Source organism: Brachyhypopomus gauderio, chromosome 13, assembly GCF_052324685.1.
Source record: "Brachyhypopomus gauderio isolate BG-103 chromosome 13, BGAUD_0.2, whole genome shotgun sequence".
NCBI classification, from domain to species: Eukaryota; Metazoa; Chordata; class Actinopteri; order Gymnotiformes; family Hypopomidae; genus Brachyhypopomus; species Brachyhypopomus gauderio.
In genome coordinates this window covers 6,208,234-6,230,620 of record NC_135223.1, presented here as the reverse complement: position 1 = coordinate 6,230,620, position 22,387 = coordinate 6,208,234, and the positions used below count along the sequence as shown (strand labels likewise).

General features: G+C 46.3%; 1 protein-coding gene across 1 annotated transcript in view; it reads right to left on the bottom strand.

Annotated features, from left to right (window-relative positions):
• Positions 1–22,387, bottom strand: part of cdkal1 (CDK5 regulatory subunit associated protein 1-like 1) — a 120,715-nt gene that overhangs the window by 94,315 nt on the left and 4,013 nt on the right. The window contains exon 3 of the mRNA XM_076971261.1: positions 12,623–12,735. Within this exon, the coding sequence (XP_076827376.1) occupies positions 12,623–12,735 (113 nt within the window). The remainder of the gene's footprint in view (positions 1–12,622; positions 12,736–22,387) is intronic.

Genomic DNA, 22,387 nt, shown 5'->3' with positions numbered 1-22,387 from the left:
CCCTCTGATGGATGATTGACAGGCACCTCATCCTGCACATGCCACTCATGATGGCCACATCCCCAGACTCTCCACAGGCCTCCACAGGGCAGAGCGCCACCCAGAGGCTCCTGCAGCGTGACCAGATAAAACCTACAAACAATGGCATCACTGGTCACACTGATATCACGTTGCACAAAAACGCCGTTTCAGTCATTGGTAGAAATCTTTCACAGCCCCACACACACCACAAAAAATAAATAATCAAATAGCAGAGCATCTAACACGCATCTAAATCATTACTCTAAAACAGATGCCTGTGAACTGTACCAGCAAATGGCTTGTCAACGGAGACCTCTTTATATGCAAATTGGGCATAAAACAGTCCTGACGTTTTACGCCAAACATCAAAATTGAAAATCTAAATTGTGCTGGGACAACCACGTCCCATTAGAGCTGGTGGGGTTGGGGTTCGGTTTGGAGCAAACGGGGGTGGGGCGGTGTGAAAAACAACCTTCCCAGCCAAGACGAGCTGCCTGAGAGAGAAACGTCCTTATTACCCCCATCAGCGGCTGCGGCGAACCCCCTGGAGAGCCCCCTGCTGCCGACCAACAGCCTTCCAGGGAGTGTTTCTGGAGAGGCCGCAAAACAGCCCAGACTTAAAGCCTGTCGGACGGTTTAGTTCTCCCATGGATCCCACTAACTCAAATTAGCCCAGTCCCAGCTGAAGACGTTCCAAATGTGTTTTGGTCAATTTCTAAGGGACTGAACGCGTCAAAGAGAAGCAGAGTGAGGATTCCTGATGGTGTTACTGGAATAACGGCTCCCCATCTGACCGGCGGCCTTCTGAGGGGTAGCTCGACTCTACACTGCTTCATACGAGAGGACGCCTGCTCCCTGGTCTCCTATCAAAACGTGCAGGCGTCTGCGCGGCAGTTTAAGGGTCGGCTGCCATCTGTGTGCGTTGTGAAATCCTGGGATTATGATCCCAGACTCTGCGGTGGAACAAATCCCTCTAGATTAGGACCCAGCACCATGGCATCGTGACATCACTGGAGCCAGCATCACGCTCGGCACTAGGACAGACCGCGGAGACGCAAAGTTCTGTTCGGCGGGAAACCACGTCAAGTTTAGAGGCGTCTAAAGAGAGAGTGCATTTCCAAATACACTCAACGTCCAACAGTTCAGCGTGCACCCATGGGCTGATGGGTAATGGGGCTCCAGGGTGTAGCAGACCAGCAGGCCATGAGGAGACTGAGGTCTTCACCAACACCCACCCAGCACATACCATTGAACACACCGCCAGGTCACCACACACTCAGACTTCACGGTCCAGAGCCGCCAGACAGCCCCCTCTGACCTCATCGATGTTGACTCATCCTCAGCCTTGTATCTTTCTCTCCGCGCCCCCCTCCATCTCCATCCATCTCCCTCCATCTCTCCCTTAACAGTCCCAGAGAGCAGCAGATGGAACTCGGTGACATCACACTTTGGATGCTCTCCAGTACCTTCTTCGCAGAGGTACTGATAAGGCCGGGCCCCAATCTGTCCAGGCAAACAAAGGCCTCGGGGTCGTCCGAGGTTACGGGAGACTCTGTGAAACACACAGTGGCTAAGGAGAATGCGGGGAAAGGAAGCCCGACTTTAGACCGCCAAGGTCTCGCCTTGTGCCACGAAGACCTGGACAGACACATTCTGTGTGAGGACGGAGCACGGCGGCGGAGAGTCGTTGCTAAGGGATGGACGTTACATGACTGCGCACAGTAGTCCGTCCTGTTGGCATTCAGTCATGCTGGGTTGTTCCTTAAAATGAAACTTACACGCCCACAAGGAAAAACCAAACCCAATAAAGACAGTCAGACCTAACCCAGTGACACAATACGTGTGAGGAGCCCATCAGGAACATGGCCAACAGCCCTGCGGAGGCACAGGACACCGCCCTGGTTCAGCCCGCCAGGCGCAAGACACCGCCCTGGTTCAGCCCGCCAGGCGCAAGACACCGCCCTGGTTCAGCCCGCCAGGCGCAAGACACTGCCCTGGTTCAGCCCGCCAGGCCCAGGACACCGCCCTGGTTCAGCCCGCCAGGCGCAAGACACCGCCCTGGTTCAGCCCGCCGAGCTCCTGTTTGAGTACGTGAACAGGCCGGGGGAGTCAGCCTGATTGAGACGGAGGGGGTGGGGGTTGGGTGCGCGGGGGCAGGGACGGGATTATTGAAAGGCTGCGACTTCCATGAAATTTAACCGTGTTTCATTATTAACACGCACCATTGCCGAGAGGCACGCGGAGTGGCGGTGCATGACCGGACAATGTCAGGAGTGTCTCGCACACACACTGCTGCCGGGACACGTCCTGATGGTGATGGATAATCCGGCCGACTGTTCAGGGTATTTACTCTCTGTGCAGCTGTCGCCTCTGCTGCTTGTGGCCACGCACACACACACACAAACACACACACACACACGCATTTACCTGCACGCACATACGCGCACGCACATGCATGTACACACACGCACGTGCACATACACAAATGCGCACATGCACGCACACAGATATATGTACACGCGCACACATACACGTACACACACATATACGCACACACTCATACATGTACACACACACATGCTCACACACTTACACACGCACTCAGTCAGGCACACAGAAGCATACACAGACGCACACACGCCTGCACGTACACACACACACACACACACACACACACACACACACACACACACACACATCTAAACAATTAAGCCAGGGTAGCCTTCAGCTCACACAGAGTGCCAATCAACCGCTAATAAATGAAATTGACCACAGGTTGCTCTGGGTGACTCAGACGGCTTGGCCTACATTTGCACACAGTGCCTGTTTACTAACCCTGCAAACGTGAACCCAACGGCATCATGGGAAACCAACGACATGGGCAGTGGCGTCAGGAAGGCGTCCAGCCTCAAGGACACCAGCAGAGCCTCAGAGAATCCAACCCAGACCACTAATGCCTGATCAATACCACACCATGGATTCCCTCAAACTCAAAATACAATATTTACTTAGTTAACTTCTGCCTCTCTCCCAACAAAATCCATACGCCACAATTATCCAAAGGCCTCCGTAAGGATCCAGTGTGCTACTAGAAGGCAAGTGTAGCAAAAAACAGTTTAAAGCCAGTTAAAGAGTTCGGTGGTTAAAACGCCTGTGGCCTGCTGGACCACAAGCAGACGGTCCAGGTTCCACTCAGCCGTCCGGAACCTGCTCGCTGCTCTCTGGCTTTTCACCCCCATCTCACCGCCCGTCATTGGAACCTGGGTGCGGGGGGACTGACCCGAAAGGACCGAGGGGTCTTCTCGGGCCACGTCCTGCGCTCCAGTCCAGCAGGTGGTCAGGGTAATGGAGCCATTAGACGGACTGAGCAGAACGCTAGCGGCGGCCTATCTTCTTAGAGAAGGGAAAGAAAGAGAAGAGGAAAAAAACCACATACTGAGGGAAAAAGAGAATGGCTTTTAAAGAGCGCCTTGAAAACGCTCACTCTCCACAGTCTCGCATGGTTCCAAACCTTCGTCTGGCCCAACCCCCAAGGTCTTCACAGCCAATTTAATTACAGTTGCTTTTGTGGAAGAGCTAAAAGATCTTTTTCTCTTTATGAGGGAGAATAGGGTTTTTTTGTGTGTTTGTTTCTTTCCTTACAAGGACACGACTGAACAGTGCTGCTGACAACATGTACACAACCGAACAGGACTGCTGGGACAGCACGCTCAACGTTTCCTACAAAGTCGAGAGGTGGCACACCAACACAAGTCCCTCACATTCCAGAATAAACCGAATCGAAATCTCGTCGTCTTCCAAAAGCTGTCAGATTAGCACGTAACTGCACGTTTACTGTGCAATCTCCTCGTCTTCATCTCCTTTGCTTCACAAAAGCCACCGGGTGTCACGGGACCGAACGTCTCACGGAGACACGGGACCGAACGTCTCACGGAGACACGGGACCGAACGTCTCACGGAGACACGGAACGTCTCACGGAGACACGGAACGTCTCACCGAGACACGGGACAGAACGTCTCACCGAGACACGGGACAGAACGTCTCACCGAGACACGGGACCGAACGTCTCACCGAGACACGGGACCGAACGTCTCACAGAGACACGGGACCGAACGTCTCACAGAGACACGGGACAGAACGTCTCACAGAGACACGGGACAGAACATCTCACAGAGACACGGGACAGAACGTCTCACAGAGACACGGGACAGAATGTCTCACAGAGACACGGGACAGAACGTCTCACAGAGACACGGGACAGAACATCTCACGTCTCTACAGAGCAGGGGACACACTACACCTGGCAGAAACCAGGACCATGCCACTGAGGGCAAACGGCACGCCACCTGCTCACGCCTCAGTGCAGTCTGGGTGAAAACACCTCCATGTCTCCTACGCTGTGATGGGGAAGGTGATCGGGACTGCGATCAGTCACTAGGCTGATTGATCGGTCTGGACGAGTCCAGATTCTCCTGTCCTCCCATAAGCTGTCCAGCGTTCTGAAAGATATCTCTTCTCCTATCTTCTGCCGGAACGCAACCGGGGACGGGCCGGGTTTATCAGGACGGGGCGGGCTGGCCTCATCATATTAGGCGTGTGACAGCAACATAACACACCAGCAGCTGGGAGGTAAAGATTGCACCGCTCAGATCTGCCTGAATGATAGCAGCACGTGGAGGTGCTCATCTCTCTATCAGCCATCACCGAGTGAAATCACGCCTGAACACCAGCCCACTCCTGAACACCAGCCCACTCCTGAACACCAGCCCACGCCTAAACACCAGCCCACGCCTGAACACCAGCCCACGCCTGAACACCAGCCCACGCCTGAACACCAGCCCACGCCTGAACACCAGCCCACGCCTGAACACCAGCCCACGCCTGAACACCAGCCCACGCCTGAACCAAGCCACAGAGGCTGAAGTGTGGAAAACCCACAGGCACAAGACGACCAACACACCAAGTGTCAGTCAGAGGGCTTTATTACTCATCACTTACCATCCTGAGCTGAAAGCAGTGCCACTTTTGTATCTGCTGGACTTCACAGGAGTACGGTCCACGGCAAAACTGTTCCCAGATCAGCTTCTCTGTCTGAGAGCACATGGTCAACCCGGCGTCTGGGCAAGGCCGGGGGAGGTCGAGGCGGCCGCGTGCCCCGAGAGACGCACTCGACGGCAGGCCGAAGCCACAGCAGAGAGGACACTTCTCAAAGAACCTCAATTAAACGGCACTTTGGACTCGGTTTACAGTTTAACTGGTGGCTGACGGGAAGTTGAGCAGATCCTCCGCCCGATTCACGCTAGCAGCGGGTCAAGAGCTCCGGCTGAGAGAGCGACCTAGCGAGAGTCCGGACCTCACCCTGGCCTTCAGGGAGGTCAGAGGTCAGGTGCAGCACAGAGAACCAAGACTGATCCCAGACCAGCTGAGGCTCGTTTCAGGTGTCCGTGTGGAAAAGGCGAATGAAACAAACAACTTTTTCCAGTGCTTCCTTTCTCATAAACACAAAACACACACGCACCAGAACGAAAAAGCAGCAGGATATGCGTGGGACAGATTTTATTAATCCACAAACTGAATGAAGGAATTCTATTAACATTTCACAGATCTGAGGAAATGACAGCACTGTTCTCAGGGGGTAAACTCAGGTTTGGGGGAGGAGTACAACACGAGGTCTGAGCACAACCCAGCCGGGGCTCATGAGACTGGGAGCCCATCGCCATTCCCACATCCCTCCTGAAGACCAGAGGTTCTGTCCAGCCACGAGTCCAGAGCTTGTTCGTGGACATGGAACAGAACCTAGGACACCTGGACCACAGAAGCATATGTGAGACCTATAAGACTGACTCCCTCTCTCTCATTCTCCCTCTCCCTCATTCTCCCTCTCGCTCCGTTTGCTCGCCTGTCTGTCTGTCATTCGGTCTGTCTTACCAGTAAAACATCTGTCTGACATTAATTATGAATACATCTCACACTAAAATATTAAATCACCTCATGAAATATTGAATCAACTAATGATCACAAATACAGCTGCAATAACCGACGATAGTTTTTCAGTGTATTCACAAAGAAACCACACGGCTAAATGATGACCAGCAGCTGTTCAGAAGGCTGGTGTTGCTCCTAGTATTGGAATACAGATTATTATTCCAGATTATAAGTGTTGTCCTTTTATAGTACGAGTGAGAGGTTTCCAAAGAGAACGTAGAGTCAGGCAGGCACGCGCACAATCACGGGCCAACACACGGCTGAAGAGCTCGCTGGGTCCCCCGCTGTGGCGTTCAGCACCTGCACATGCCTCCAGATCCCTGAGCTCTCCTCCAGAGGGCGAACTCCTCTCACGCCCAGATACCCCACCCACACCTCTCAAATCTACATACCCCCACCTCCAGATACCCCACCCCCACCACTCACGCCCAGATACCCCACCCACACCTCTCAAATCTACATACCCCCACCTCCAGATACCCCACCCCCACCCCCACCCCCAGATACCCCACCCACACCGGCCCAACCTGCATGCTCCACTCCAAAGTCTCCTCCTCTTCCAACTTCTCTCTCTCTCCCTCCCTCTCTATCTATCTCCCCCTCTCCCTCTCTGCCATCCCTCCCTCCATTTCTCCTCCCCGGTGCTGAGCGGTAGGCGGCGGGGCCGTGATGGCGAGGGCGGCCGCTCTGTAGCGTGGAGCCGCTGAACCGGAGAGTCTGCGGTGTGAGATCGGGCGTCGCACACCACTCACCAACGCCTCAGAGAGCTGCCAGCGCTCCGCTCTCATTGGACGACTCCGAGAGACGAGCGGCGCTGCGTAGATGCCGCTCAGCCAATCACAGAGCGCCCCCCCCCCCACCTCCCCTTCTCTTTTATGAATGGGCGAGAGAGCTAGCATAGGCGTACACACTTAGCAAAAAATACTACTCCGTTTACACATGTGGAACTAATAATAGCGCCGCTAAGCCCTTCGCTCACGGAGGAGACAGGAAAGACAAAACAGCCATCCGAACCGGCGCGCCGTAAACACAGACCACAGATATGTGAGCAAATCTAATTAAAAAACAAAACCGAACCTGCTGTTCATCTAGCCTGTCCTGACAGAAAGGACGCGGTTTAACCTTTGAGCTCTGGCATCCGTAAGGAGGCGGCTTCCTGCAACCGTCCCGCTGGAACACGGATGCAGAGACTGTTGGCAGTTAGTGTTTACAGGCAACACTATCCGTTTTATGTAAATCATTATTACAGTGTTTCTCTCCTTCCCTGCAAGGGAGTTAACGAGAGACGCTGCTTTCTATGAAGTCAAGTCTGGCACTGAACCAGGGGCTTCCAGAGGGAGCTGTAGCTGTGCAGCACTGGGCAACAGCGCCATCTATGGGTGAAGAGGAGGAATGGCGCTATCAGGCCAGCACTGAACTGCACACATCCTCAAAGAGCCACCGACAAAAGACCCATTTAATCTGGCCTAATTGGAAAAATGAGTGACACAAGACCGTGGACACTGCACACTCGAGGCCCTAGAGCAACCCACCGAACACCGAAAAGAGCAATTTAATTGGTTCTTCACTTAATGAATAATAAATGAATAATTCTCCCAAACCATTGTTGAGGCCACTCACATAAAATAGCAATTCATGATTTGAGAGGAATGAAAGAAAATAGAGAATGAAGAGAAGACAGAAAATAAACACACAGAGAAATTAAACACACAGAAACGTCTCATCTGAGGTTCCGGGCTCCACTCTACCGATATATTATCTGAGAGGCAGGTTTCATTATACACTCATATACACATAAGCGTGCACACACATGGACGCAAGTTGGCAGAGAAACAGGATGTTTTGGACAAAGATGCTTCCTGTATGTATGTAATATATTTTATATATATGTGTGTGTGTGTGTGTGTCTCTCTCTCTCTCTCTCTCTCTCTCTCTCTCTCTCTCTCTCTCTCTCTCTCTCTCTCTCTCTCTCTCTCTCTCTCTCTCTCAGAGAGAAAAAAAACACACACACACACACTAATATATATATATATATATATTATACACACACACATGCACATATACAGTGTAGACCTGATGAAGCACACAGGTTGTCACTGGTTACCATCACTGATTCTTTGGTCAGGACCCATATGCTGCTCAGAGTTTGTTACGATTTTTTTCTTTGCGCAGATGAATTAAGTCTGACATCATTCGTTTCAGGAGAGTAGTAAAGTCATCTCAGAAACCGTTGGGTAAGCTGAACAGTGACCACTCAATGGATGAACATTGCCACCTGCTGGCCAATAAAATTACTACACCGGCGGCATGTCAGCATTCAAGAGCTGCAGATGGTGAAATGGAGGATCTAAAGAAAAGCCCATTGCAGGCTATCTGACCTACCCTAAATCTTGTGTGTGCGCGTGTGTACAAGCAACACAAGGCTGAGCACAGACCAAATCACACACAAACTCTTCACCAATCACCACAAGCACCTCCTCCTCCTCGCCCAGCTGATGAAGATGTCTGGGCCGCAGACACAGAACCCCTCACATACACTCCCTCACAAACGAACTGGAGATTTGGGAAGACAACACAACACTGACCAAATCACAATACTGGGACTATACTACTAAATACTACAACAGCAAGTGTCTCACACACATTGTAATTTGTCTGAGGATTCATTTCAATACTACATACAGCCTTTTGCAAAGTATCACAAAGTGTCACAAATCCTAGTTATCACAACACAAACGTCAGAGGCCTGCTGTAAGGACGCTGTGAGGTTCCTCTGCACACCAGTTCAATAACCTGAGCACCTGGATGGTCACCATGCTGACCTTTCACCTCTCCCATCTGCTGGACTGAAATATGTGGCAAACAAACCATATGCAGACAAGGAGTCCAGAGCAGGAGACACACAGCGCAGTAGAGCAGGAGACACACAGCGCAGTATAACAGCTGCAGCGCTGCAACACACACACACACACACACACACACACTCCTCCAGTCTGGCTCAAGGTAATACATGTAATGACAGAATTGGACTCTGGGGAGACCCTTGATGTCCCATCCCAACCATTATGCTAATCACAGGCACCTGAGAGACAGTAACTATGGGAAACAGCAGTGCTTAACGAACAACGGCCGGTACTTAACGACTCCAGTCTCATCCACATTCATTATGACCCCGACCCTAGACAACCCTCGACCCTAGACAACCCTCGACCCTAGACAACCCTCGACCCTAGACAACCCCCGACCCTAGACACCCCCCGACCCTAGACAACCCCCGACCCTAGACAACCCCCGACCCTAGACACCCTCGACCCTAGACACCCCCGACCCTAGACACCCCCGACCCTAGACACCCCCGACCCTAGACACCCTCGACCCTAGACAACCCCCGACCCTAGACACCCTCGACCCTAGACACCCCCCGACCCTAGACACCCCCCGACCCTAGACAACCCCCGACCCTAGACACCCCCGACCCTAGACACCCTCGACCCTAGACACCCTCGACCCTAGACACCCCCGACCCTAGACAACCCTCGACCCTAGACAACCCCGACCCTAGACACCCTCGACCCTAGACAACCCCGACCCCGAGAAAATTCTGGCCCCTCCTGACCCCTCGGTCTAAATGTGGTCTAAAGTTTAAATCAAGACCCCAAGAGCTACATTTTAACTTCGGTGCTCTGATAGCAACATGCTTTTGTTTTCTACAGTATCAGAACTTTAAGGGCCAATGTTACGATTATGAGGAATATATGATACAATGCACATTCAGAGTTAAAGTGGAGAAGGCGTGAGGTACGTCTGCAGGGGTCTGCAGTCAGGTCACGACCTTCAACCTCCAGACTCCAGGTACAGGTGAAGATAATGGTCCTGGGGAATTGATAACACTCTACTGGGTTACCCCAAACTAGCAAATGCTATACTGGTTAACCACAAACCAAGAAACCCTAAAAACCAAGAACCCTGATGTGGGTCCAGCCTGTTTAAAGAGGGACTCTTGTTCAACTCCAGGAAGTGTGGCCTGGGAGATGTGGGGAGAAGAAAAGCAACATTAGCGTTCAAGCACATCTCAGTCCTCAATCACACACTTCCTGCGACACAATTACCGTGATTTTCCTACCACTGAAAGAAAAGACACAAACAGCAGTGGCATGATTAGACCTAGAGCAGTACGTACACATCCTGAGAGAGAGAGAGAGAGAAGCTAAAAGAAAACTAAGGAAACAAATATAGGATCAGCCCCTGCTTCAGCTCAGAAACAACACTACAGATGGAAGAAAAAAGGCAATTAAGAAGCATCTGAAAGGGATTGTGTGTGTGTGTGTGTGTGTGTGTGTGTGTGTGTGTGTGTGTGTGTGTGTGTGTGTGTGTGTGTGTGTGTGCACGCGCACATGTAACTGTCTCTGTGCATCTGTGTGGCTCTACCTCCCACCACACTGACAGGAGAAGTGCCTGCAGGACTCGGAGACAAACCAAGACTGCCAACTCCCCACACACACACACACACACACACACACACACACACACACACACACACACACACGATGACGACTCCTATATGAAACATTCTGATCGCTCAGTGTGGACCTCCATAAGTCTCTTGGCTTTGAGTGGCTATGTGTGTTGTATGCTTCTTTTAGAGATGTGTACGTGTGTGTGTGTGTGTGTGTGTGTGTATTTCCAACACCATTTCCAACAGTGCCCAGCTTTTTCCCCATAGTGCACAAATATTTCCCACAGTACTATAGGAAAGATGAAATTGATGCTACATTTACGTACAGGGAGAAATTGACCAAGACCATCTCACACAGTAAGGAGAATGTCAAAAATTAACCAGGTAAAAAAATAAAAGTACAGAGAAAAATACACGCAAAAGGAAATGAATATGAATTCATGTTGTTCCCACACAGGTAAGTGTGAAAATGACCCACTGCCCAAGATAGAATTTACGGTTCAGCCCAAATGCTGATGACCTCCACCTCTTGCACTTTAAAAGAGGCCATGCAGTGTTGTGCATGTCCTCAGGGCCAAAGCGTGCACTGCAGGGGGGGGTTGAGCGTGGGGGTGGGGGTGTCTGAGTGCCCTGCCTCACTGGCCTGGGGCTGCGATAATTCAAGCCAGCTGCAGACCACGTCTGTGCGTGGCCGCAAATATCTGTAGTTAATTATCGTCATCTGGAGCCGAGCGGCCCTGGGAGAACAGCGGGCGAAGGAACGCCGGCTCTGTCCAAATGAGCAAGCGCTCACCGTGTTTACAGCCGCCCGGGCGAGCGGGGCACCTCGGGGCGAGCGGGGCACCTCGGGGCGAGCGGGGCACCACGGGGCGAGCGGGGCACCACGGGGCGAGCGGGGCACCACGGGGCGAGCGGGGCACCACGGGGCGAGCGGGGGCACCACGGGGCGAGCGGGGCACCTCGGGGCGAGCGGGGCACCTCGGGGCGAGCGGGGCACCTCGGGGCGAGCGGGGCACCTCGGCGAGTGACGAGTTGTGGCGTCCTGAAGCTAAAAGTGCTCGGCGGTCAAAGCGTTCAGCGCTTCCTCTGTGAAGCTTCAGACTCCTGCTTCACTCGGTGGGACACACACATCACTCATGGCGACTCTGGCTTCAGAAGCCTGTCTGACACACACACACACGAGCGTGCGATCGGCCAGATGACCCCGTACCCCCCCCCCGAGCGGTTCATGAGCCCGGTTCGGTCTCGCACGGACGATGATGACTGCCAGATGTCCGCGAGACCCGAGGAACCTTGGGCACCTCCGCAGGGGCCTCGAACCTCCTGGAGGAGGAAGGAGCATTTGAACAGGAGCATGTGAGGTGCTGCCTGACTCCTGCAGAGAGGGTGATGACCATGAGGAGAGAGAGAGAGAGAGAGAGAGAGAGAGAGAGAGAGAGAGAGAGAGAGAGAGAGAGAGTGGGGGGGGAGAGAGAGAGAGTGGGGGGGGGAGAGAGAGAAAGAGAGAGAGAGAGGCAGATACAAAGATCTGGAACTCACACCAAAGTAAGCCCAGCGGACAGTCTGGCTGAACGGAGCTCCAGCCATGGGCGCTTTATCTTGCTGGAGAGTCGACTCTGTTCCTTAGTCAAGTTCAGTCTTAGTTTCATCACCCCCATCCACACACACACAGTGGGATCTAATCCTGCTTTATATTCAAACAGACTCCGACTGTGTCAGACAGGCCAGGCAAGAGGTGCGAAAGCAGATCTGACCAGCACCGAGCGTTTGAGTTCAGACCGCCATTCCATCTGGTGGCATTTACTTCACATAGCTTAGTTTGGTGAGGCTACACTGCCCTCTAGTGGCGTGTCTATACGTTTGGCAAACACAGGAAGTATACTGCAGTTTACTACTGAATGAGCTGAATTAATAGAAAGAAATGTTGATCCATAAACACCATAACATAGTAACCACATAATAATTTGCAGTATTTGTTAATATTGTAATCAATATTTTATATACAGCTAATTGTCAGTAATATTAATACATTTAATTCTTAAATTCTACAAGTGTTTTATCTGTTCAGCAGTATAGACAACAGGACCCAAAGAGTGTGTGTGTGTGTGTGTGTGTGTGTGTGTGTGTGTGTGTGTGTGTGTGTGTATATACACAGGTACCTATCATCCTGTAGCCGCTGGCAGCCAGCTGTCCTGCCATGTACTCTCCATCCGAGCTGTTGTGCGAGCAGCCCCATGTCTTCACCCACACCTTCTGGGTTCCCGGGATCACACTGCCAAGGAGCCAACATCCACAATCAAACACCTAAACCCAGCCAGCATCCACAATCAAATACCTAAACCCAGCCAACATCCACAATCAAACACCTAAACCCAGCCAGCATCCACAATCAAACACCTACTCACAGCCAGCACACTGCTAACTGCAGGCATCCACAAACACCTAAACCCAGCCAGCAGACAGAACCGCACAGGACCCCATACACCTCACTGCAGGGCACAGTCATTAATGGAAGAGTAACATATATTCTTCTGTTTAAATGTACACGTGTCAGGCTAAGCCATAAAAATTTACTGAATTAGTAAAGCTCTTTAAAAGTAGATTGCTAGGTAATTAAGCCTGAAAAAGTGTATGCCTTAGTTTTCGTCTAAATACATAGCTAGTTATACACTGCTCAAAAAAATAAAGGGAACACTTAAACAACAGAATGTAACTCCAAGTCATCCACACTTCGTGTTCAGATAGGAAGCAACACTGATTGTGAATCAATTTCAACTGCTCTTGTGCAAATGGAACAGACAACAGGTAGAAATGAGAGATTTAACTGATTTCAAAGATTTTTTATTAATTGAGATCTAGGATGTGTTATTTTAGTGTTCCCTTTATTTTTTTGAGCAGTATATTTAAAGACCTTTACCCTTAGTTTTTCGTCTAAACAGCTAGCTACATCTATCTAGCTACATTTAAAGAGCTTTAGAAATTCAGTCCAGTTGTGCTGAACTCTGACTCCTCCGCAGAATCCGATTCCCCTCGTTTGCGTGCACATAAAGACGCTACAGATGATATTCGGGTTAAAATTAAACCCTCCATTAAAAAGGTTAATATAAAAAGGGTTATATTATTAGACACTTTTTGAATGTAGAGACATGTGCTTTATGTGGAATAGCCTACACATCCAGATAAGTCACCAAAATAAAATAAAAACACGTTAACCAGTCTTGTGGGTTACAGTGATTATAACGTAGTTCATTGAGCACTCTAGTTTTGTTTTGTTATGATGAACAATTAAAGATTATGCCTTTTTTTATGCATACAAACAACAGAAATCGCGAATATCATCTGTAGCGTCTTTATATGTGTGCAAACGAGGGGATTCTGCTGAGGTGTCGGAACATCGCCATTCAACTTAATGAGAGACTTTGTAAGGGTATTTATGGTTCAATGTCTGACACTCAGACTCAAATTCTGTTCATTCCCTTATCTGTGTTTCTGCCCCTCAGTTACAACTCTTATTAAACTTTGGAACTCTTTCTTGACACCCGTGTGTTGTGAATGTTAACACCCTGCAGACTGAACAAATTTATAATGCTGTTTATGTCTGAAGACGATATCAAAACCTTTACACTGTATAACAACACTTGTGAATAACAAATTGCAGGATGTAGCCAAAAACAAAGTTGTGTTGTTCATTTCTCACTTAAAGTATAAAGGAAATAGTGATGTGATTCATATCGTGATATCGGCTATATCGACTGATATGAAAAAAGTTACCGGGATAAGATTTTTTCTGGGATACATATGCGTACACATGACTCGTTTTTCAGCCACTAGATGGTAGTAATCACCTTCTACTTTCAAGTAATTCTAGAGTTGGGTTAAACCAATTCGAGTCCAATTCTAGAGTGGGTTAAACACAAGACTCACTTTGCAGGGTCTCATTTGTATCCAACCTTATGATGGCCATTTGTTAAATAAAAAGCTGTTTTGGCACATTATAAAAAATAATCTTCATTTGCATAGCACCTTTCATACATACATGCAACTCTGCTTAATTTTATTGTTTATTTTTTATTTACTCTGTAAATCACAAAGACAAGACAAAAATAAAATATTAAAAGAAATTAAAGATAAAAAGGAAACAAACAATAAAATAATGTAATAAAGTAAATAAGATGGAGCAGAGTTAGTTTCTTAACTAAAAGCAGATCTAAACAGGAATGTTTTGAGACTGCTCTTAAAACTATGCAGGGATGAAATGCCTCTGAGCTCTTCAGGAAGAGAATTCCAGAGCTTTGGGCCATAGTGGCTAAAAGCACCCTCGCCAATCTTTAATCGGCTTTTAGGAATCACCATTAGATTACTGTTTAAAGACCTGAGAGACCTGACTGGAACATATCTAACAATCATTTCACTTAGGTAAAGAGGGGCAAGACCATGAAGACATTTAAAAACCATGACTAGAACCTTAAAATCTATTCTAAAGCTGACTGGTACCCAGTGTAGTGAGTGGAGTGCAGGTGTAATATGATCTCTCTTTCTCCTGCGGGTCAGGACCCTTGCAGCAGCGTTCTGAACTCGCTGTAGGTGGGAAATAGAGCTCTAAGTCTGGACATCATTTCTTTGTGAATCACAACCAAGAACAAAAACCTCTGTCTTCTCTTTATTTAATTGCAGAAAATCCATGCCGTGACATCCATGTCTGTATATCATCTATGCAGTGAAACAGTGAGCAAATTGATTTTAGGGCTTTAGGTTCTAGAGCCCCCATACTCAAATAGGGAACGTTACTTTAAAAAAGTCATTAGTTATAATTACTCACTACTAGGGTTGCAACCGTATGAGATTTTCACGGTATGATAACCGTCTCAGAAAATACCGCGGTATCACGGTTATCACGGTATCACAGTTAGTTTGTATATTATAAAAGATACACTGACCCTTAAAGAAATTACAACAAGTTTTTTTTGTTCAATTAACTATTTATTGTAGAAACCTGCAACTATTGTATACAAAATGTCTCCTTTAAAAAAAATAAGCTGTAAACATGTTTATATAAATACTGCAAAATTAGAGAAACCTAAATCATGGATTTCAGTACAATTATTTAAGTTTAAATTATTTAATATCTGATAAACTCAACCTGGGTCAGTGATCAACAACTGTTGTAAACGTCCGTTGTACTGCCAAGTTAGAATATAACCAGATACTGCAGAAAGAGAGGATTTATTTCTGACATCATCACAATAGAGATTTCTATTTTAAGGCTTTCACACCGAGTCTGGTTTTAACATATGAAAAATAGGCACGTTAGAATTTGAAAATGAACGCATGTCAATTAATGGCGTCTTTCACATCCAGTGAAAGCAAGGACCATAAAAAGCTAGGTTTATTCTTTTCACTAGTGACCGTAGCGCGCGACTCCGCACAGTTCTTTTGTATTACGTTAACAAATAGGAGCCTCTTGTAATTCCAGGACGAAACATGAGAGAACGTGAAGACGTTAAGATTGGGCGTTTTGAAAATAAACAACCATTAAATAATGTGATGAAAAAGCGAATTATTTCGAGTATATGTATAAATATGTAACTTTATTAAGTTTAAGGTGCTGGGAAATATTGAAACGGACCTTTAAAATGACGTACAAGTGCTTTAATTCCACCTTGTAAAGGTGTATGAACCCTGCAAATATGACTTTGTTCATTGCGCTGAGGCGCGCGCAGTTACAAAATTCGAGAGGTGCACGACCTCGCTAATCGACAGCGCGTGAGACCCTCGCGCACGGGCGGAGTCACCGCGATTACGTCATTTTCGCCGCTGACATTAGTTTAGCTTTTTTTGTTAAAAAAATTGTTAATTCTGATACACTTTCTGCTATTCTCACCGCTGTGCTGAGTAGCTGAACCGGAGCGGAGTTGCGCATGCGCGGGTCAGTTTCTCCGCTGGCTTGCTTTTTACCGGTAATAAGCAAACGCACACGGTATGATAACCGTGCATTTTAATACCGTGATATACCGTGAAACCGGTTACCGCTGCAACCCTACTCACTACTTGCTCAAAAAAGTTACTGAGTTAGTAACTGAATTACTCTATAATAAAAGTAACTCAATACCAGGGAAAGTAACTATTTGCATTACAGTAAAAAAAAAAAAAAAAAGTTATATGCCATTGAATAAGGATTTTTTGAAAAAGCAGTTTTCACATTCAATTGAAAGGTGTTTAACTTTTGATATTTATTGCACATCAACAGACCAGTGCAGGATAAAATCCTTTAAATTTCCAAATCCAAAAGTAAACAGTTACACTATATAAAGTGCATTTACATCTATCAAATTAAATAAAATTCTCTCAACCTGAGACAACTGGTTTGTTCACAACAGAAGTAAACTTAACAATAAAACCTCTATTCTTAATTACATAAATCAAATACCCAGTCTGGTAGACATTCAGGAACGTCAAGTATTTTCTTAAATAATGTTTATATCGCCACCTTGAAAATGCTAATTTTTCTTCGGCTTGCTCCTGACTCGCCATTTCAGCGCCATTTCTCTCCGTGTCACTGGCGTGCTTCGGCGCGCGTGTAAAAACACTGGCTCTGATTCGCTTACTGACTTGTTAAGTTAAACAGGTGTTACACCGAGAACTGTGACCTATTGAGATCTGTTACTCCTCACTAGCCTGGGCAGCGGTCCGCTCGCATTACTGTTAGTATATCAATATATAGTAACGCACCGCTTTTAATGACCAGTAACGTCAACGGCATTGTAACGACAGGAAAGGTAATTAATTATTTTATCCCGTTACTGACAAAATGACCTAACGCCGTTATTTTTAACTGCGTTATTCGCAACACTGCTAATGATAAAGGGTCCAGTTCACATGTAGTGGATTTTCGTGATGAAATCACATCAAGTAGTATTAACATGTCAACTTCTTGCAAATAAGACTATTAAAGTTAGGCTGAGTAATTGATATAAGGGTTGATAGTCTATTAGTGCTTGTTGCTATGTTCTGCCTTGTACTAGTAATCTTGTCCCTAAAAAATATAGCAAACAGTTTCAGGGAAGACACAGGAGGTGGGGTTTACTAGCTGATCTATACTTCTGAACAAGACAGCTGAGTTATTATTGGATGAATTGATTAAGGTAGAGAAATAGTTTTTCCTTGCTGATTTCACTTCACTGTTGTAATTCTGCAATGTTGTTTTATAAATATCAAAAATGCAATTTTGACCTTCACCAACGTCTCTCAGCCTGCCTACAATCTTGCCTAAATTTTACAATAGATGGAGTGTTTCTCCAGGGCATCTTAATTCTACCAGAGATTATTTTAGTTACCTTTGGTGCCACAGCATCAGTACAGTTCCAACTCTGTGTGTGAATGTTTCAACTAGCTCATTCCCATTTTCTGAGAGGGGAGGGAGGGACTGTATCATGTCTGTGAAGGCCACGGCACTGCCAGCACCGAGATAACGCTTGGTTATTGTGAGCTTTATGGTAAAAACATGCAAAACCGCCACCTCTCTTATTTACTCTAGAGACATTAAAATAGTTCAAATCAGGAGGCGAAGCTTCATTTACTATTGCTTTCTATTACTATTGTTCCTGTCGTTGAAATTTGTGAACCTTGGCGGTGAGCAAGAAAAATAGTCAAAACCAGTTGGGTAAGATATCAAAGTAATAGTAAATTTAAAGTACAACAAAGAAAATCGATCAACAAAAAATGGATTGATCCAAAGATCTCCATTACCTACACGCTCAGTGTCTATAAGAGAGAGCTCCCCGCCCTCCATAACCATGGATCTTTATAGTGAAAAACTGCTGACTACCTCATTGTTACCAGTGAGTGATGAGTGACAAGTTTCCCCCTCCCTATCCAGGACGTGGTCCCTCCTCAGCTCATGTGGGAGACAAAAGTTCAAGGATACCTTCTTCTCCCTCATCACCAGTGATGTCAGTAACGCGTTACTTAGTAACGCGTTACTCTAATCTTACCACTTTTTTCGGAAACGAGTAATATAACGCGCGAGTAATATAACTATTTCCAGTCCAGTAATCAAATTAAAGTTACTTATCCAAATAACTGTGCGTTACTATTTATATTTTCCCTAGTAAAAATATATATTTTTGCTTTCTTCTTGGCTCAGTTCTACTTTTGCGTCTGACCGTAGCGCTCGACTCCGCACGCTGCGCGCGACCCTGTGAGAGCGCGAGCACGTACAAGTCATTCTTTGCAGTGTCCTCCCGTAACGATATGTGGTAGTATAAAGAAACACCCCTCAAAAACAGGGGAAGGAACATTTACCTGATGAATTTTAATGTTGCTTTGTGTTCCACGTTTGAAAAGTGCTGGAATTTTGACTAACGTCGCCTACTTTAAAATGCTTGAAATTGTAATGGTATTTCGTTTCACAAGCTGTCTGACTGAACTGGGGTGGGTTTCCCGAAACGTTCGTAGCTTCATACGAGGTTACGAAGTACTTGGCGCTATGAACGTTTCGGGAAACCCACCCCAGTTCGCTTGTATTACGTTTACAAACAAATTTACAAATAATACCGCGCAGCTACACAAACGTAATGTCAGGAGATACTGTAGCGACTCCTCACGGCGAGTCTTGCCCTTTAAGTGACACTGGGGGGCGGCGACGCGCGCGCCAGGGTTGCGTTATCAATAAAGTTTCCCTCCTCGGGATTTTTGGATTAAGCAGTTTCTACCTCGGTTACCGAACCTGCTTCAATACATTGTTACTGTTAAAAATGCACTTCCAATAAAGTGAGTATTGGAAAAATTTATTTTGCTGCTGAATGTAACTACTAAAGTAACTTGTAATCTAACGTAGTTACTTTTAAAATCAAGTAATATGTAACGTAACTAAGTTACTTTTAAAAGGAGTAATCAGTAATCAGTAATCGGATTACTTTCTCAAGGTAACTTAGCCATCACTGCTCATCACACAGTGGTTCTGTCATTAGGATACATATGGAGTACAGCATATTTTCTTCTCTACAAGCTGCTGACAATTGTGTGTGACTAGTGTCAAACAAAGTGCTCACATACATGAAGCGTGAGAATAAGTGACATCGTGTGGATCACATGGTATTAAACTCATACAGAAAAGATCACGAGTCTCATATACAAGACTAGGGATGCACCGAAATGAAAATTCTTAGCCGAAACCGAAAACCGAAAATTAGGAAACCAAGGCCGAAAGCCGAAAACCGAAACACCGAAATAGCCTACATTATGCCAATTATTAGTAACATTGGATTTATGGCTAACCTCACTAAAATCAAGGCATTGCTATTCAAAGAATAAATCAACTACAAAATTTCATTTGAAAATATTTATTTAGCACTGACATTACAGTAATGCATATTATAAAATAAAATTAGTGGTGGGCCGATAACGACGATAACGCTGACAACGGCCGACCCCTAATTAAATTTAACTCGCTTGCAGACCGTTTTTATCTGAGAGGATAAATATATGTATTTTATACGAGTTAAATTTAATTATAACTGACTGGCCTGAAAGATAAATATAAATTCTCTCATAAAAACGTGACGTGAGTTGCAACAACATTAAACAGCTCAGGTAAACATGCTTCTGAGAAATGTCGTCTGATCGGCAAAACATAACGGGGCTCAATGTGCTCTATTAGCCTACGAAATCCCTACGACAGAGAACGGCTGATCGTCTGGCAGCGAGTTCCATAATTTTTGGTGTAATGTCCTTTGCCTTGGCGCCATCACTGGAAAACTTTTTTGCTAGCTTTATCCAAATAAGCGCGTGCAGGTGGCGATTTTTGCTTGCGTCATCACAGTACATTGTTTCGGCCGTGTTGTTTCGGTGATGAAAGTATTTCGGCCGAAAACCGAAAATGCAAATTTAAGCCATTTCGGCCGAAAATTTTCGGTGGCCGAATTTTCGGTGCATCCCTATACAAGACCATACGAGTGTCGTGTGTGTGTGTCAGTGAAAGGTTAAATATGTGTGTGCATCATTAGTCTACATATCCAATATAATGGTTAACCAAGTGATTACATATCTCTTATGCAGAATTACAATGATTGATCATTATAACTCATGGAATATAATGAAATACCGTATTTTCCAGACTATAAGCCGCTACTTTTGTCCCCACGCTTTAAACCACGCAGCTTATACTGAGGTGCGGCTTTTCTGTAGACTTTTCTTCACCTGTCAGGGGGCGGAGCAGAAAGTGAATCAGGTGGTAGGTCAAAGTTGTAAATAAAAGAAGAAAGTGCTAAATTTCATTTAGCACATGCAAGCAGCAGGCACGACGGAGAATTTTATTCAAGCCATCATGTGTTGTGCCGAATTCAGACTCCCCTCGTTTGCACACACATAAAGACGCTACAGATGATATTCGGGAGTTACAGTGATTATAACTTAGTTCATTGAGCACTCTAGTTTTGTCCTAACTAGATATTTAGACATAATACTGCTGTAATACTGCGAAGTCATGGTCAGAGGTGAACTTCGTATAGCCAGTGTGTTTTTTATTTAAAATAATTAACTCCCTTGAGCCAGTGTGGCTTTGGACATAGATAATGCCGTGCCGTTTGCTGTGATGGATAATTAAAGTCTAGCTCTTATTTATGCATAGAAACATAAATCGACAATATAATCTGTATCATCTTTATGCGTGGATAAACGAGAGGAGTCGGAATTCGACAACACCGGCTAGAAGCCAAATCTGTCGCACATGAAATGCTATAGCACCGTTCAGAAACCGATCAGTTCAGTTAAAATGTACAGTGAGTCCCCGCTTAACGATGGGGTTAGAGAAAAAAGTCTGTCGTAAACCAGTTTTCGTCGTTAATCGTGACCCTAGATTTAGATACGCTTTCATCGTAAATACAGTATAGAAAAAACTAAAATGTTCTTGTGCGTGCGTACAGCATGAAAGAGCGACCACGTTGTCGAGATGGGCTGCAGTGGAGGCTGCGCTGCCTCAGCTTATCGTACATAACACTCCACTGTGCTGTCAGCAGATATATGCGGCTTATAGCCCGGTGCGGCTTATACAACATTTTCCATTAAAAAAAAAAAAACTTTGTAGGTGCGCATTGAGGTGCGTTCTATAGTCCAGAAAATACGGTAATAAAATTTTCCACCACACTCCATTGCTATCAAGCCAAGTCTCTGTTAGAAAAAGAAAGTCCAGACAATAATCTTCAATTAATTTAGCTATGATAAAAGACTTGTTTGTGAGTGAGCGGACCTTTAGTAAGGAAACTTTGAACCATAGCTTACATCACTTGTGCATTTCACTGGGATCAAATTTTGTTTGTTACAATGTTTTGTACTACTATGTTTTCTTCTGATTACATTTTTATTTTGATTCCAAGAGCCATGCCACCGGATATTTAAAATAACTGGAATGTAGCACTGACTAGGAGCATGGGTTCCAGTGTGTCAGACCTGAGTATTCACTGAGTGTGCAGGAGAAGTAGGCGAGTTCCTACAAGACTGCAGACTGTAGTGTTGCAGAAACTCATCAATCTCCTGGGGCCTCATGTACAAATCTTACTAAAAATTAGCGTACGTACAAATCCAGAAATTGAAATATACACATAAAAAAAATCCGGATGTATTAAAACGTGCGGATGCCGGAATCCACGCACATTTCTTTTGTACATCCCAGTCAACGTGGAATAGAGCGCACACGAGAGAGTGGCTGACTCCTCCTGTAACACGCCCCCCTATGAACATGCAAATTCATTTAAATTTGCCCTGCACCGGAGGAGTTTCCTCTCTGATCTATCACAAACCATGTCTAAACGGGGAAAGAAGAGGAACTTCACCGAATGTGAAAGTGGAGACGTTCCTGAATGAGGTAGAGGCATTGAAAAAAAATGTTTGTTTGGCACGTTGTGGCATTACGGCAAAGCGCAAAAGGT